This window comes from Bos javanicus, chromosome 25, assembly GCF_032452875.1.
Source record: "Bos javanicus breed banteng chromosome 25, ARS-OSU_banteng_1.0, whole genome shotgun sequence".
In the NCBI taxonomy this organism is placed as follows: Eukaryota; Metazoa; Chordata; class Mammalia; order Artiodactyla; family Bovidae; genus Bos; species Bos javanicus.
In genome coordinates this window covers 4029592-4044586 of record NC_083892.1, presented here as the reverse complement: position 1 = coordinate 4044586, position 14995 = coordinate 4029592, and the positions used below count along the sequence as shown (strand labels likewise).

General features: G+C 50.0%; 1 protein-coding gene across 3 annotated transcripts in view; it reads right to left on the bottom strand.

Moving 5' to 3' along the window:
- SEC14L5 (SEC14 like lipid binding 5) overlaps positions 1-14995 on the bottom strand; it is a 40887-nt gene that overhangs the window by 9922 nt on the left and 15970 nt on the right. For all 3 annotated transcript variants that reach the window (XM_061401036.1, XM_061401035.1, XM_061401034.1), the window contains exons 3-11: positions 14212-14361; positions 13591-13722; positions 12492-12620; positions 11456-11648; positions 5411-5523; positions 4060-4249; positions 2188-2276; positions 2019-2089; positions 280-451 (exon numbers count right to left, since the gene is read on the bottom strand). In XM_061401036.1, the coding sequence (XP_061257020.1) occupies positions 280-451; positions 2019-2089; positions 2188-2276; positions 4060-4249; positions 5411-5523; positions 11456-11648; positions 12492-12620; positions 13591-13722; positions 14212-14361 (1239 nt within the window). The remainder of the gene's footprint in view (positions 1-279; positions 452-2018; positions 2090-2187; positions 2277-4059; positions 4250-5410; positions 5524-11455; positions 11649-12491; positions 12621-13590; positions 13723-14211; positions 14362-14995) is intronic.

Here is a 14995-nt window from a genome sequence, read left to right as displayed (position 1 = left end):
GAGAGTGGGTCACACCCCCACCGGAGCCAGCTGGGAGTCCTGATTCTGACCAGGGGTTTGCGGAATCTCAGTTCCCCGACCAGGGATTGAACCCGGGCCACGTCGATGAAAGCCCAGGACCCTAACCACTAGGCCACCAGGGCAGTCCCAGAAGGGGTGAACTTTATGGGAAATGAATTAAACCTCAGTCAAGCCGTTACTGAGAACTGATACAGGATCATCGGACAAGCAGATCCCAGAGGGACCCTCTCCCATCTCAGGCTCCTTGCTCTTTCTCACCAGCGTCCAGAGCACGGGGAAGACGCGGGGGGCTCGCACGATGAGCAGCCGGCCCAGGGTCTCGGGGTAATTGCCCTCCACCACCTCGATCATGCGCAGCAGGGCCTTCACCCCTGGCCGCCACAGGTGCCGCAGGCTGAGACCCTCCAGGTCCACCAGGCAGGTCCAGGAGCTGCGGCAGAGATGCCCGCCTCACTCCACCTCGTTCTGCCACCCCCACCCCTCAGAGCCCCCAGCAACATCCACGGGGACCCAGGGGCCCACAGACAGGGACAGACAGAGAGTCTCAGTGAGGCAGCTGCTGGGGCAGGGACCGCAGGACAGTCTCGTGTACCCTCCCCCCATGGGGAGGCCACATGGCATGGGGGTTCTCAGCGTACACACCAAGGCCGGAGTGCCCAGATTCAAGTGCCTGAGAGCTGAGTGATGGGGCAGAGTCCTCATCAGGACGTCAGCAGTGTGTTACTAATAACTGTTGAAAAGAGGTGCCTGCGTGCTAAGTCGCTTCAGTCCTGTCCTACTCTTTGCGACCCCATGGACTGTCACCCACCAGGTTCCTCTGTCCATGGGATTCTCCAGACAAGAAAACTGGAGTGGGTTGCCATGCCCTCCTCCAGGGGATCTTCCCAACCCAGGGATCAAACCCAGGTCTCCCGCATTACAGGCAGATTCTTCACCGTCTGAGCCACCAGGGAAGCTGTATCACCTCTGGTGCTGGTGCTGGTTTAGTTGCTCAGTCGTGTCCAACTCTTATGCCCTATGGACTGTAGCCCGCCAGGCTCCTCTGTCCATGGCATTCTCCAGGCAAGAATACTGGAGTGGGTTGCCGTTTCCTTTTCCAGGGGATCTTTCCCACCCAGGAATCAATCCTGGGTCTCCCACATTGCAGGCAGATTCTTTACTGACTAGCTATGAGGGAATCCCTGGTATGTATCCCCTCTTAAGTCATTCTTTTTGGTAAGCCATAAGGAAACCCTAGGGCCTCCCAGGTGGCACTAGTAGTAAAGTACCAATGCAGGAGACGCAACAGACATGGGTTCGATCCCTGGGTTGGGAAGATCCCCTGGAGGAGGGCATGGCAACCCACTCCAGTATTCTTGCCTGGAAAATTCCACGGACAGAGGAGCCTGGTGGGCTACAGTCCATGGAGTCACGAAGAGTTGGACTTGACAGAGGCGATTTAGCATGCATGCAAGGAAACCCTTGGAAGTGTTTACAGAAGAGGAAGCCCCAGCTCAGAAAGGTTAAGTGCCTTTGCGGGTAACACCCCTGTGAGGACTGGTGTGGGAAACTCCACTCAGGAATAGGAGAGTTTGGGGCAGCCAGAGGGGGCAGTGGGTCAATGGATGAGCCCTGACACCTGCAAAGTTCACATGCCTGGGAGACGGCCAGGGTGGATCTTGGGGGTGGGAGAGCCCATCTCAAAAAGCCAAGTCCAGGAGGCTGCGTGGCACAGGCAGAAAACCCATGAGCCAGAGCAGCCGGGACCAAGTTCCAACCCCAGCTCCGCCCCTCCCCCACTCAGCAGCCTTGGATGACGTCACCACTCTCAGCCTTGGTTTCCCCCTGCGTAAAGAACAAGGACAACTTGCCTCATTAGGGTCGCTGTAAGAATTAGAGGAGGGCATCTCTATGAAGCGTCTAGCAGGCTGCCCGGCCTGGCATCCATGCCCAGTGAACCTTGGCTGTTTTTCCTATTTAGGGGGGAGTGCCCCCGCCCCCCCAGCCCGGGTTCTTGCCTGATGGGACGGCCAAACTGTTTCGTGTTCCCTTCACACCGCTTCTGTCCTTCCTCGTTGACGGAAAGAATCTAGAAGGCAGAGAAGGGGCTGGCAAACGTTCTCTTGGCTGCTCCGGCCACGGGCAACCCCGGAGTGGGGGCTCCTGGGAGCGGGGACCCCGACTCACATGCCGCAGCAGCACCTCCTCCCCCACGGCCTTCATCAAGCCCTTGGTGTCCATGTGGCCCAGACGCAGGATGTACAGTGGGCGGCCATCTTTGAGGTGGGGGAGGGAGGAGGGGAACAACGGGAGACAGAATTACATAATGCTTAGGACACATTATGCTCTATGTGCATGGTCAGTCGCTCATAACACACGATGTATATTATGAAAGTCGCTCAGTCGTGTCCGACTCTTTACTACCCCATGGACTGTAGCCCCCAGGCTCCTCTGTCCATGGAATTCTCCAGGCCATAAAAATGGAGTGGGTAGCCACTCCCTTCTCCAGGGGATGTTGCCAAGCCAGGGACCAAACCCAGATCTCCTGCATTGCAGGCAGATTCTTTACCGTCCTTCTGTGCCACCAGGGAAGCCCATATATAACATACTATATATATTGTATATATATATTAAGTTTAATACTTTATACATATTATATACATACAATCAATTCTTATTATTTGCAGTAGTTAATTTCTATAAAGTCACCTCGAATACTGAATCAGGAAACACAGAACCACTTCTAAGGTGGAGGAGACAGGAGGTTAAGTTCCTGCCAGCCTCTGGCCATGACATTTTTGTCAGCCGACCAGTATTAACTTTGTTTTGCATGTGTTTCTATTTGAGGACATCTTGTTTAATTTATGTTGTTGATTCATTAGTAACTCATGACTGAAAGGAGCTTATCAAACATGAATTTTCTCCATAAGGCACATCACAGCCTTCTTGCACTTAGGAGCGTAGCACTTTCCCATGACTTAAAATCAACACACACATAAAGCACAAAATGCAAAAACACACAAAAAAGTAATGGCACTAAATAGACTGCAGAAAGGAGACTCATTTATAGTAGGGGCTGAGGCAGGGAGACAGGAGGACACTCTTTGGCCTCAGGTGGGAAGGGACGCCCACTTTTGGTCACTCTGTCCATGAAGGACAGTGAAAGCACCTTGAGCATTGATCTGTGGGTTAAAAGTCAATTTTAATGAGCAGACAAATTCGCAAATACAGAATCCATGAAGAACAAAGATCGACTATATATTGAAAGCAAATGTGCCAACCGGTTTTTCGGGGAAAGACTCGAGCACTTGCCTTGATCAATACATATGAATTTTTAACATTTTAATTTTGAACAAGGACATTGAAAAGTGTAACAGGTGCTGGCTTCAATGGCACTTTCACTTTGAAAAACCCAGAGATGATATTTGTAGTGGGTTGCCCCCAAATTCATGTCCATCCACAACCTCGGGATGTGTCCTTGTGTGGAAATAGGTTCTTTGCTGACATGACTAGTTAAGGATCTCAAGATGAAGGCATGCTGGATCAGCTTGGGCCCAGGAGAGAGAACAGAGAGATACTGAGTGGGGGAAGGGTGGTGAAGACAGAGGCAGAGACCTGGGGGGAGGGGAATGTGGCCCCAAGCCAAGGAACACCTGGAGCCACCAGAAGCCAGAAGAGGCAGGAAGGATCCTTCCCTAGAGCTTTCAGAGGGACCACACACCTTGCTTTTAGACTTCTTGCCCCCAGAACTATGAGAGGATGGATTTCCGTTGCTTTCAGCCACCCAGTTTGAGGTCATTTGGTATGGCAGCCCCAGGACACTAATACAGTATTCTGCAGACAATAAGCAATGATGGGCTGACCCTGCCCCTGGGAGAACTGTCTCACCTTAAGCCCATATGTCTACCCCAGCTCCACCTTCACATCAGCTGTCATCTCAAAGGCATCTCCAGATGCCCAGAAGAACCAAAAGGAAAAATAACAAGCTGCTAAAGGAAGAGGGGCATTCAGAGCACATTCAGTGGTGACCCCAGTGTGCCCTCCCCGTCATGCGTGTACCTATGTCCTGGTAGTGCCAGCCTCCAGCGTAGAACTCCTCCAGGAGGGCGGGGGGTCGCCAGGTCTCTAGGAGGAGGTCCACCTGGTGCTGCTTCCGCCAGCTCAAGGACTGACACAGCATCTCGCGGGCCCGGTCCAGGTGGAAGTCTCGAGCCCGGAGGAAGCGAAGGATGTGTTCATCTTTGGGGATCTGAGGGAAGAAGGAGGAGAAAGCCCTTAGCAAGGTATTCCCTAAACTGAGATTGTCACTTGTAATTTGGTTGTGTGTGTGTGTGTGTGTGTGTGTGTACGCAAGCACATGTGCACTAATGTTGTGCCCATTTCACAGATGAGGAAACAGCAGACAGGTTATATCCCAACCCAACACTAAAGTAATTCCCTTGTCGGCGTGCCTAGTAGGGGGAGGGAAGGAAGGGCAAGCAACTCATGACGAAGCTTGAAGCTCTTATTCAACAGAGCTGAACATCAGGATCTACATGGTGGACCATGATGTTGGAGGCTTAGAGTCTAAAGGCAAAGTTCATGTGCAGTCAAAAATCAACCCTCCCAAGTCACTAAATCTCTTGGAGGGTGAGGGGGGCGCTTCCCTGGTGGCTCAGTGGTGAAGAATTCACCTACCAGTGCAGGAGACATGGGTTCAATCCCCGGCCCGGGGAGATCTCACGTGGCACGGAGCAACTGAGCCAGTGTGCCACAACTACTGAGCCTGTGCTCCAGAGCCCAGGAGCCGCAACTACTGAGCCCATGAGCCGAAACTACTGAAGTCCACGTGCCCTAGAGCCCGTGCTCCGCAGCAAGAGCAGCCACCACAATGAGAGGCCCACGCATTGCAGCTAGAGAGTAGCCCCTGCTCGCCTCAACTAGAGAAAAGCCCACGCAGCAACAAAGATCCAGCACAGCCAAAAATAAAATTTTAAAACAAACAGTTAAGACGGTAAATTAAAAAAATATAAATCTCTTAGAAAAGAACAGTATGCATGTTTTGTAAATGTAGGGCTACAGAGCAGTGACTGGGCTCCCCAGGGGACACTGGCAAGCTCTGGAGCCACTTTTCATTTCCACAACCTGGGGAGAAGAGCCCCTGTCCTCTCGTGGGTGGGGGTCAGGAATGCTGCTCGACACCCTATGTACACAGGACAGCCCCCCATAGAGAGCTGCCCAGCCTCAAATGTCAACTGTGCCGAGACTGGGAAACACTGCTGTCGGTGCTATGTACAGAACGCACGAGACGGGATGTAATAAAAAGAAGATGAGAGAGAAGTGTCCAGCATTGCTAATCACCCAGCCTTGCGTACCTGGCCCATCACCCCGTGCCCGAGGCTGAGGGCCTGCAGCCCCGGCCCCCACCCACCTTGCCTTTGTGGGTCTCCTGCAGCCAGCGTCTCAGCTGGACCAGGCAGCTCTCCTGCATGGGCGTGAGATGGCCCAGGCACCTCTCAATGTAGTCCGCATCCAGCTTGTCCCCTGGAGGAGAAGAGGGGGTTCAGAACAAGCAGGAGACACTGCACTGTCTACCCTTTCTGGAGCCCTCGCCTCACTGGCAGATTTCAATTCTGAAATGTAGCTCCACGTGTAGGGCAGTCCTTTCACCAAACAGCGGCTGGTCTTCAGATCTTCTAGAGTTTGCAACCCATTTGCAAGGCGATCTGAAAACTCAGGCCAGGGCATGCCTGGATCTCACCGTGGTGAGTGAGATGCCCCTTTGACTCTCGGAAATCAAGATCATTCCTCCCTCTGGGAATGTCAGTTGGTGCTGCCACTATGGAAAACAGTGTGGAGGTTCCTCAGGAGACTCAACGTAGACTCACCATATGATCCAGCAACACCGTTTCTGGGCATACACACAGACAGAACTCTAATGCAAGAAGATACATGCACCCCAGCGTTCACTGCAGCACTATTCACAACAGCCAAGACATGGAAACAAACCTAAATGTCCATCGACAAGATGAATGGATAAAGAAGATGTGGTACATATATACAATGGAGTATTACTCAGCCGCAAAAAGGAACAAAATAATACCATTTACAGCAACAGGGATGCAACTACACAATATCATACGAAGTGAAATAAGTCAGAAAGAGAAAGACAAGGGCTTCCCCAGTGGCTCAGTGGTAAAGAATCACTTGCAATGCGGGAGCTGCAGGAGACGAGGATTCGATCCCTGTGTCAGGGGTATCCCCTGGAGGAGGATTATGGTAACCCACTCTAGTAAAAAAAAAAAAAAATACAAATAAAATACGGTATCACTTATACGTGGAATCTAAAATATGGTACAAATTAACCTATCTACAAAACAGAGACATAGAGAACAGACTTATGGTTGCCAAGGAGGAGAGAGGGAGGAAGAGGGATGGACTGGAAATTAGAGGTTAACATGTGAACTATAATATTTATTTTTGTATTTATTTTATTTAGGCCATATCATGTGGGATATTGGGCCTCCCTGGTAGCTCAGCTGGTAAAGAATCTGCCTGCAATGCAGGAGACCTGGGTTCATCCCCAGGGTTGGGAAGATCCCCTGGAGAAGGGAACAGCTATGCCACTTCAGTATTCTTGTCTGGAAAATTCCACAGACAGAGGAGCCCGGCGGGCTACAGTCCATGAGGCTGCAAAGAGTCAGACATAACTGAGCAACTTTCACCTTCATGTGGGATCTTAGTTCCCCGAACAGGGATGGAACCCATGTCCCCTGCACAGGAAGGCAGATTCTTAACCACTGGACCACCAGGGAAGTCCCACTGTTACCTGCTCTTAACTGCTGGGGTGGCAGATGCTGGCATGGTGAGGCATATGGGCATCTTAGACCCTCAGCACTTGGTGGAGATGGTCCACAAAGAGCCGGCTCCATGGGCACAGCCCTTTCTCCACGTGTGGAGGGCGCAATCAGAAAACAAACGGAATGACTGCACACCCAGCAATAGGACCCAGCATTTCCCCCAGAACAAAAAGAGCTCAGGGCTGGTGCTCATGACAACCGTGCCAGTAGGCACCTGGGTAAACGGATGCTGCGAGGGGAACCACCCAGACTCTGCAACCCCTCAGGGTGGTCAGAAGTGGAGATGCTGCTGATGGGGAGAGGGCAAGGGGGGGATGAGGGCGGAAACACGAGGGAGGCAGGAGATAGCAGCTTCCTTCCGGCCTCCAGAAAGATGTAAGGCCCTTTCTCCCGAGCACAAAGCCCCAGTGGTAGAGAGCGTGGAAGGGGCAGGACCCTGCCTCCCACCAGCCATCCTGAGAACCAGCTCTGCTGGTGGACAGCACAGGCAGAGAAGGAAGGGGAGGCCTGGTGCAAAAGGGGGAGCACACGGGGCATGACCCGCAGAGTATACACAGGAAAGGGCAGAAGAAGTGCAGGTATTGTATAAATTTTTTTTTAATATTTTAAAAGCACACGTACAGCAGCAGCCAGCTAGGGCACACAGCTGGTGCAGAATAAATACTGGTTGAATGAACGAATTTTGTTGTCCCTAAACACAGCCCCCTAGATGTATTTTTGGTTACATGGTATATCTCTGCATCAGGCAAACCCTTACACTTCAATGGCCCCAAAGAGAAAAGAATCATTGTGAGCATTAGTGCATACGGTTAAAACTGGATTCATGGGCCATGTGCAATTTTGTGTCCCAGGTATTTTCCTTTAACAAATTATTGTGAACATTTCCCAGATCAATAAAAGTCAGAAATATGACAAAGGACTAATTGCCTTAACATGCAAAGAATTTTCACAAAGCAATAAGAAATTGATGAGAAAATAGGAAAATGGATATAGGACCAAAAAAAAAAAGGAATTCACCCACAAAAATAAAAGAAGAAAGGAAAAAAAAAATAGTCACCAAACATGAAAAAATAAAACTTGACCTCACTCATAAAGAACTGGTCACTAATTCACCAGTGGTCAGCCTTCGCCTTTCAGAAGTTTAAAATATTTACTAATAGTCTTGGGGTAGCTGGAGTGAAGTCAGGAATAGATACAGCTACTCATTTTTGGTGGAAACATTGATTAGTACAACCTCTTACAGGCCTAATTGGTAAATCTACAAAAATTTTAGTTGCCTATAACATTTGACTCAGCAAATCAACTTTTAAAATTATACATGCTTCATGCAAATATTTTTTAAATATTTTTTAAAACCTTAAGCACAAAGAGGTACCACATTATTTGTATTTAAAAAGAGAATGGAGGGACTTCCCTGGCAGTTCAGTTACGACTCTGTGCTTGGGGCTTCCCTGGTAGCTCAGAGGTTCAAAGAATCAATGGAAATAAAAGCGAAAATTAGCAAGTGGGACCTAATTAAACCTAAGAGCTTTTGCACAATGAAGGGAACTATAAGCAAGATGAAAAGACAGCCTTCAGAATGGGAGAAAATAATAGCAAACGAAGCAACTGACAAAGAATTAATCTCAAAAATATACAAGCAGCTCCTGCAGCTCAATTTCAGAAAAATAAATGACCCAATCAAAAAAATGGGCCAAAGAACTAAACAGACATTTCTCCAAAGAAGACATACAGATGGCTAACAAACACATGAAAAGATGCTCAACATCACTTATTATCAGAGAAATGCAAATCAAAACCACAATGAGGTACCATCTCACGCCAGTCAGAATGGCTGCTATCAAAAAGTTTACAAGCAATAAATGCTGGAGAGGGTGTGGAGAAAAGGGAACCCTCTTACACTGTTGGCGGGAATGCAAACTAGTACAGTCACTATAGAGAACAGCGTGGAGATTCCTTAAAAAACTGGAAATAGAACTGCCTTATGATCCAGCAATCCCACTTCTGGGCATACACACCAAGGAAACCAGAATGGAAAGAGAAGTGTACCCCAATGTTCATCACAGCACTGTTTATAATAGCCAGGACATGGAAGCAACCTAGATGTCCATCAGCAGATGAATGGATAAGAAAACTGTGGTACATATATACAATGGAGTATTACTCAGCTATTAAAAAGAATGCATTTGAATCAGTTCTAATGAGGTGGATGAAACTGGAGCCTATTATACAGAGTGAAGTAAGTCAGAAAGAAAAACACCAATACAGTATGCTGCTAAGCTGCTGCTAAGTCACTTCAGTCATGTCCGATTCTGTGCAACCCCATAGACGGCAGCTCACCAGGCTCCCCTGTCCCTGGGATTCTCCAGGCAAGAACACTGGAGTGGGTTGCCATTTCCTTCTCCAATGTATGAAAGTGAAAAGTGAAAGTAAAGTCACTCAGTCATGTCCAACTCCTAGCAACCCCATGAACTGCAGCCTACCAGGCTCCTCCATCCATGGGATTTTCCAGGCAAGAGTACTGGAGTGGGTTGCCATTGCCTTCTCCGCCAATACAGTATACTAACGCATATATATGGAATTTAGGAAGATGGTAATGATGACCCTATATGTGAGACAGCAAAAGAGACACAGATGTAAAGAACAGAGTTTTGGACTCTGTGGGAGAAGGCGAGGGTGGGATGATTTGAGAGAAGATCATGGCATCCGGTCCCATCACTTCATGGGAAATAGATGGGGAAACAGTGGAAACAGTGTCAGATTTTATTTGGGGGGGCTCCAAAATCACTGCAGATGGTGATTGCAGCCATTAAATTAAAAGACACTTACTCCTTGGAAGGAAAGTTATGACCAACCTAGATAGCATATTTAAAAGCAGAGACATTACTTTGCCAACAAAGATTTGTCTAGTCAAGGCTATGGTTTTTCCTGTGGTCATGTATGGATGTGAGAGTTGGACTGTGAAGAAGGCTGAGCGCCGAAGAACTGATGCTTTTGAACTGTGGTGTTGGAGAAGACTCTTGAGAGTCCCTTGGACTGCAAGGAGATCCAACCAGTCCATTCTGAAGATCGGCCCTGGGATTTCTTTGGAAGGAATGATGCTAAAGCTGAAACTCCAGTACTTTGGCCACCTCATGCGAAGAGCTGACTCATTGGAAAAGACTCTGATGCTGGGAGGGATTGGGGGCAGGAGGAGAAGAGGACGACAGAGGATGAGATGGCTGGATGGCATCACCAACTTGATGGACGTGAGCTTGAGTGAACTCCAGGAGTTGGTGATGGACAGGGAGGCCTGGCGTGCTGCGATTCATGGGGTCGCAAGCAGTCGGACATGACTGAGCGACTGAACTGAACTGAACTGAACTGATGAGAAATAGATCTCCAGTCCAGGTTTGATACATGAGACAGGGTGCTCAGGGCTGGGACGACCCTGAGGGATGGGATGGGGAGGGATGTGGGAGAGGGGTTCAGGATGGGGAACACATGTACACCCATGGCTGATTCACGTCAATGAATGGCAAAAATCACTACAATATTGTGAAGTAATTAGCCTCCAATTAAAATTAATTAATTAAAAAAAAAAAAAGAGTCGCCTGCTGATGCAGAAGATACAGGTTCGATCCCCAGGCTGGACAGATCCCACATGTCTCGAAGCAACTGAGTCCATAGGCCACAACTACTGAGCCTGCTCTCTGGAGCCTGTGCTCCACAACGAGAGAAGCCACTGCAGTGAGAAGCCCGTGCACCGCAGCCAGAGAGTAGCCCCCACTTGCTACAACCAGAGAAAAGCCCAGGCAGCGACGAAGACCCAGCACAGCCAAAACAAATAAATCAAATAAAAAGACTTCATGCATGAGTTCAATCCCTGGTCGGGAATACATGCTGCCCGTTTTCAGGGTGAGGTCGGGGTGGGGGGGCCGGAGGGGCGGTGTGCAAATAAAAACAAAATTTTAAAATAAAAAGGAATGGAAACAATCTACATGCCCATCAATACAAGACTAGCTAAATAAACTAATCAAAATAATAAACAATGTTTGTTAACAAATTATGGTGCAACCATGCCACAAAATACTGCAAATACCAAGATACATGCACTGATAGAAAAAGTTCCAGCAACATTAGTAAATTTTTTAAAAAAGCCAATTATCAAATGGAATGTATATATGCTCTCATTTGATCAATGTAAGTTCCACGTGTGTATGAGTCTAAAAAGTGTGTGCGCGCGTGTGTGTGTGTGTGTGTGTGTGTGTGTATTATGTATGCATATGTGCCTAGATAGCTTCAGGAAAACTTTCCACAGAGAGGAAAGGAGTCTTACTTCCTACTTCACATCTGAGCAGTTTGAATTCTTCTCTGCCACAATCATGCATTCCTCATTTAATTTAGAATGCTAATAAAACCTGAGGAAAGGGAGGATCAGCCCATTCCTGATGGAGGAACGAGCCAGTCCTGGCTCTTGGGCTGGAGCAGAGAGAGGGTACAGCAGTTGAGGGAGGGAGGAAGCTTAGCCTGACCCAAGGAGGACCCCTGGCCACCCTCCCCACCCAGCCCCTCCCAGGAATAAGCAGGCCCACTGTGCCCCCCCAGGGCAGACCTGGCCACTGCCTGAGACCTACCATCAGTACTGACTGACTCGGGAGCCAGGTCCTGGGCACTGCTGGGCCCACAGACCTCCAGTGAGTCGGGTTCCCTCTGCCCGGCCTGGGAGGGGGCGTCCTCTTCTCGGGCGAGGGCAGGCGTCCACCGGGGAATGTGAGAGGTGCCCTGGGAGATGAGCTCATTCAGGTAATGCTCGATCACCTCCTTTCCCTGGAAGCCAGAGACATATCGGTACTGCAGAGGCCAGCCAGGGAGTCAGCCATCACGGGAGTCACCCGTCACTGGCTCCTACCCCAGCCCAACACGTGGCCCCAGGGCAGTTGGAATCAGCAGATCCAAGTGGAGAAGTGCTGGGTGCGCTAAATACACACTGATTTCAAAGACTTAAACCCAAACAAAGAAAGTGAAATAGCCCACAAGTATTTGTATATTTTATATTTTAAAGTATATGTTAAATAATATATATTTATAAATATATTATAAAATATTGTAATAAAATATTATAAAATAATATAAATGTTTCTTTGGCTACCTGATGCTAAGAGCCAACTCACTGGAAAAGACTTGATGCTGAGATAGACTGAGGGCAGGAGGAGAAGGGGGTGGCAGAGGATGTGATGGTTAGATAGCATCACTGACTCAGGAATATGAGCAAACTCCAGGAGATAGTGGAAGACAGAGAAGCCTGGTGTATTGCAGTCCATGGGGTTACAATAAGTTGGACATGACTTAGCAATTGAACAAATTTTATATTAAAAACATGGATAGAAACATAACTTAATTAAAATGAAGTTCACCTGTTTCACCCCTAACAAGTCTCTACTCAGTGATGGTCTGAGATCTTTAAACCAAGCACTGCAACAAAGTCCCCATCCTGGACCAGATGCTTTCCATGCATCATCTCACGTGATATGTCTTGATTAGAATACCCATTCTACAGATGAGGAGACTGAGGTTGAGGAAGGTTAAGGGTCCCGGGGTTGCAGATCAGAGTCTGCAGGCTTCAAGGTCTGTGCACCTTCCTCCCCATGACCGAAGGAACCCGCTTTTTACCCTCTTGACGTTGGCCGTGTACTGCCTCATGGCAATCTTCTCCAAGGCACTTTCAAAGCCAAAGAAGGACCGGATGTCGAGTGAGGCAGACTGCTCAAAGCACGTCCAGTCTTCATTCTCAGGGTGGACCTGAAAAGCCAGGCAGGGGCGGCAACAGTCTCAGTGTGGGGGATGACATGCCCTCTCGGGGGGCTCTCTTGGTGACCTGGACCCGGGCAGAGCACACAGTGGGCAGCATGTCACAGCAGTACCAGGGGGCTCTGTCCAGAGAACAAAGCAAGGTCTAAACCTCAGAGAAGACGGCCTTTTCAGGAAGGACCAAGAAAGTGAGTCCAAAGTTCCAGTCCCTTAAAAATTATACATACACAATGATGGGCTTCCTGGTGGTCCAGTGGCTGGGAATCCACCTGCCAATGCAGGGGACACGGGTTCGATCCCTGGTCCAGGAGGATTTTACTCACCATTGGGCAATGAAGCCTGTGCACCACAACTACTGAGCCCATGGACCCTAGAGCTTATGCTCTTTAACAAGAGAAGCCACTGCAGGGAGAAGCCTGGACACTAGAGAGCGACCCCTGCTAGCCGCAACTAGCGAAAACTCACGTGCAGTGACAAAGACCCAGCACAACCAAAAATAAAATAAACTTTTAACAAAGTATACATATGTGATATATTTAAATTAATATTTAATATATCATAAAGTATGCATAAATACTATATTTTAAAATGTATTTGTTGTGAAAGTGTTACTCACTCAAACATGCCGACTCTGTGACCCCATGGACTAGTCCATGGAATTCTCCAAGAATGCTGGAATGGGTAAGCCATTCCCTTCTCCAGGGGATCTTTCCCACCCAGGGATGGAACTTGGGTCTCCCGCATTGCAGGCGGATTCTTTACCATCTGAGCCACCAGGGAAGCCCCACATATAACAATATATGTATTTATTTCAGCTGTGTCTGTGAACTGCAGGTGTCAGGAGCTCCTGCATCCTCTCTGATATCTCCCTGGGAGGGCCGGAGCCGTCAGGACTTCACCGACCTCAGGGCCCAGCCCGGTGCGTGGGGGATCCAATCCCTGCAGCCAGCCCCTGGCTCACCCTGTAGCTGCAGTTCTCCTTGACCACCACGCGGCTGGCGAAGGTCTCGTTGTGCGCTTCAATGAAGAGCGTCCTCTCCTTCCAGTTCAAGACGTTTCTTTGCACGAAGACCACGTGCTCCACGCCTGCGATCTGCAGGAAAGAGACAGCAGGGGTGTGCAGGCTAGACGTGAGGTGGGGGCTCAGGGTGCGAGTCCCAAGGACTGTCACCCCCAGACCCGGGAAACCCCGGGGTCCCGCCCTGACCACCAGCCCAGTCCGGATCCCTGGATCTCTGAATTCGGGGATCCCCGGACTTGTGGACCTTTGGTCCCCTGCCCAACGCCAGCCCACCCGCCGGAGCCCGGAGCCCTGACTCCAACCCCTTTCCCCCACCTCCGGGACCCTGGGACTCCCTGTTGGCCCTAGTTCTCTGGACAATATTCAGTCTCAGCCCAGCCCCCCGGCCCTCCTCTCCCCTGGATCCGGGAAGCCCCCAGTCCAGACCCTCTCCAAGCACCGACACACGCGTGTCCCCACGCCTGAACCCCGCCCCCAGGTCCCCGCCCGCCACGCCCCACCCCGGTGCGGGCCCCTCCTCCGCGAGGTCCCCGGTTCTCCAGGGCCCCCCTCCGCGCCCACCTTGCGCAGCAGCCGCGGGGCCTCCACGCGCAGCCGGCAGCTCCGCTCCACCACGTGCACCGCGCCGTCGGCGCTGCGGGACTCGCGCAGGACCTCGCTGCCCAGGAAGACAGGGATCTGCGGGCAGGTGGGGAAGCGCTTCTCGTAGGCCTGGGGCGGAGGGGCGGGGGCCAGGTGAGTGCCAAGGGGGCCGGGGGCGGCCAGAACACCTCCTCCCTCCCCCCAAACCTGGCTGGGCCCTTGTCTCAGTTCCAGGACGCGTCATCCAGAGAGGAGAAGGGCGTCTCCCCTGGGGAAAGAGCGGTGACCACTGACCGTATTACCGCAACCGTGGTCTTAACCTCTGTTCTGGAGCAGGGACACAAGCGTGCCTGGGCGCTGACTTGGCAAATCACATTTTGACTCTATGTGTGAAATGAAATATTTTCTGCCCTACAGCTCTACGGGGGAAACAAGCCTTTTCCAAATGCAAATATCTGAGCCCAGGTGAAACAAAGCCAGCTCTCTGGAAGACATTGGGTACTTCCTCCCCATTGAGCAGCTGGGGAGAGGAGAGGAGACCTTCCTCCACACTGGCCATCTCTTACCGTAAACAAGGGATCAAGGAATTTGTATGTGAACAATAAAGAGAGCAGGATTGGTCCCAGATAGCTAGATGCATATGAAAGAAATTATTTCAGCAAGCCCGGACTCTTCTATCTTCCTATACATAGAATATCGCTAAATTTCTCCATGTGAGAGATTTAGCTTTTCTTAAATTAAGAGTAATAGTTTAATATTCATA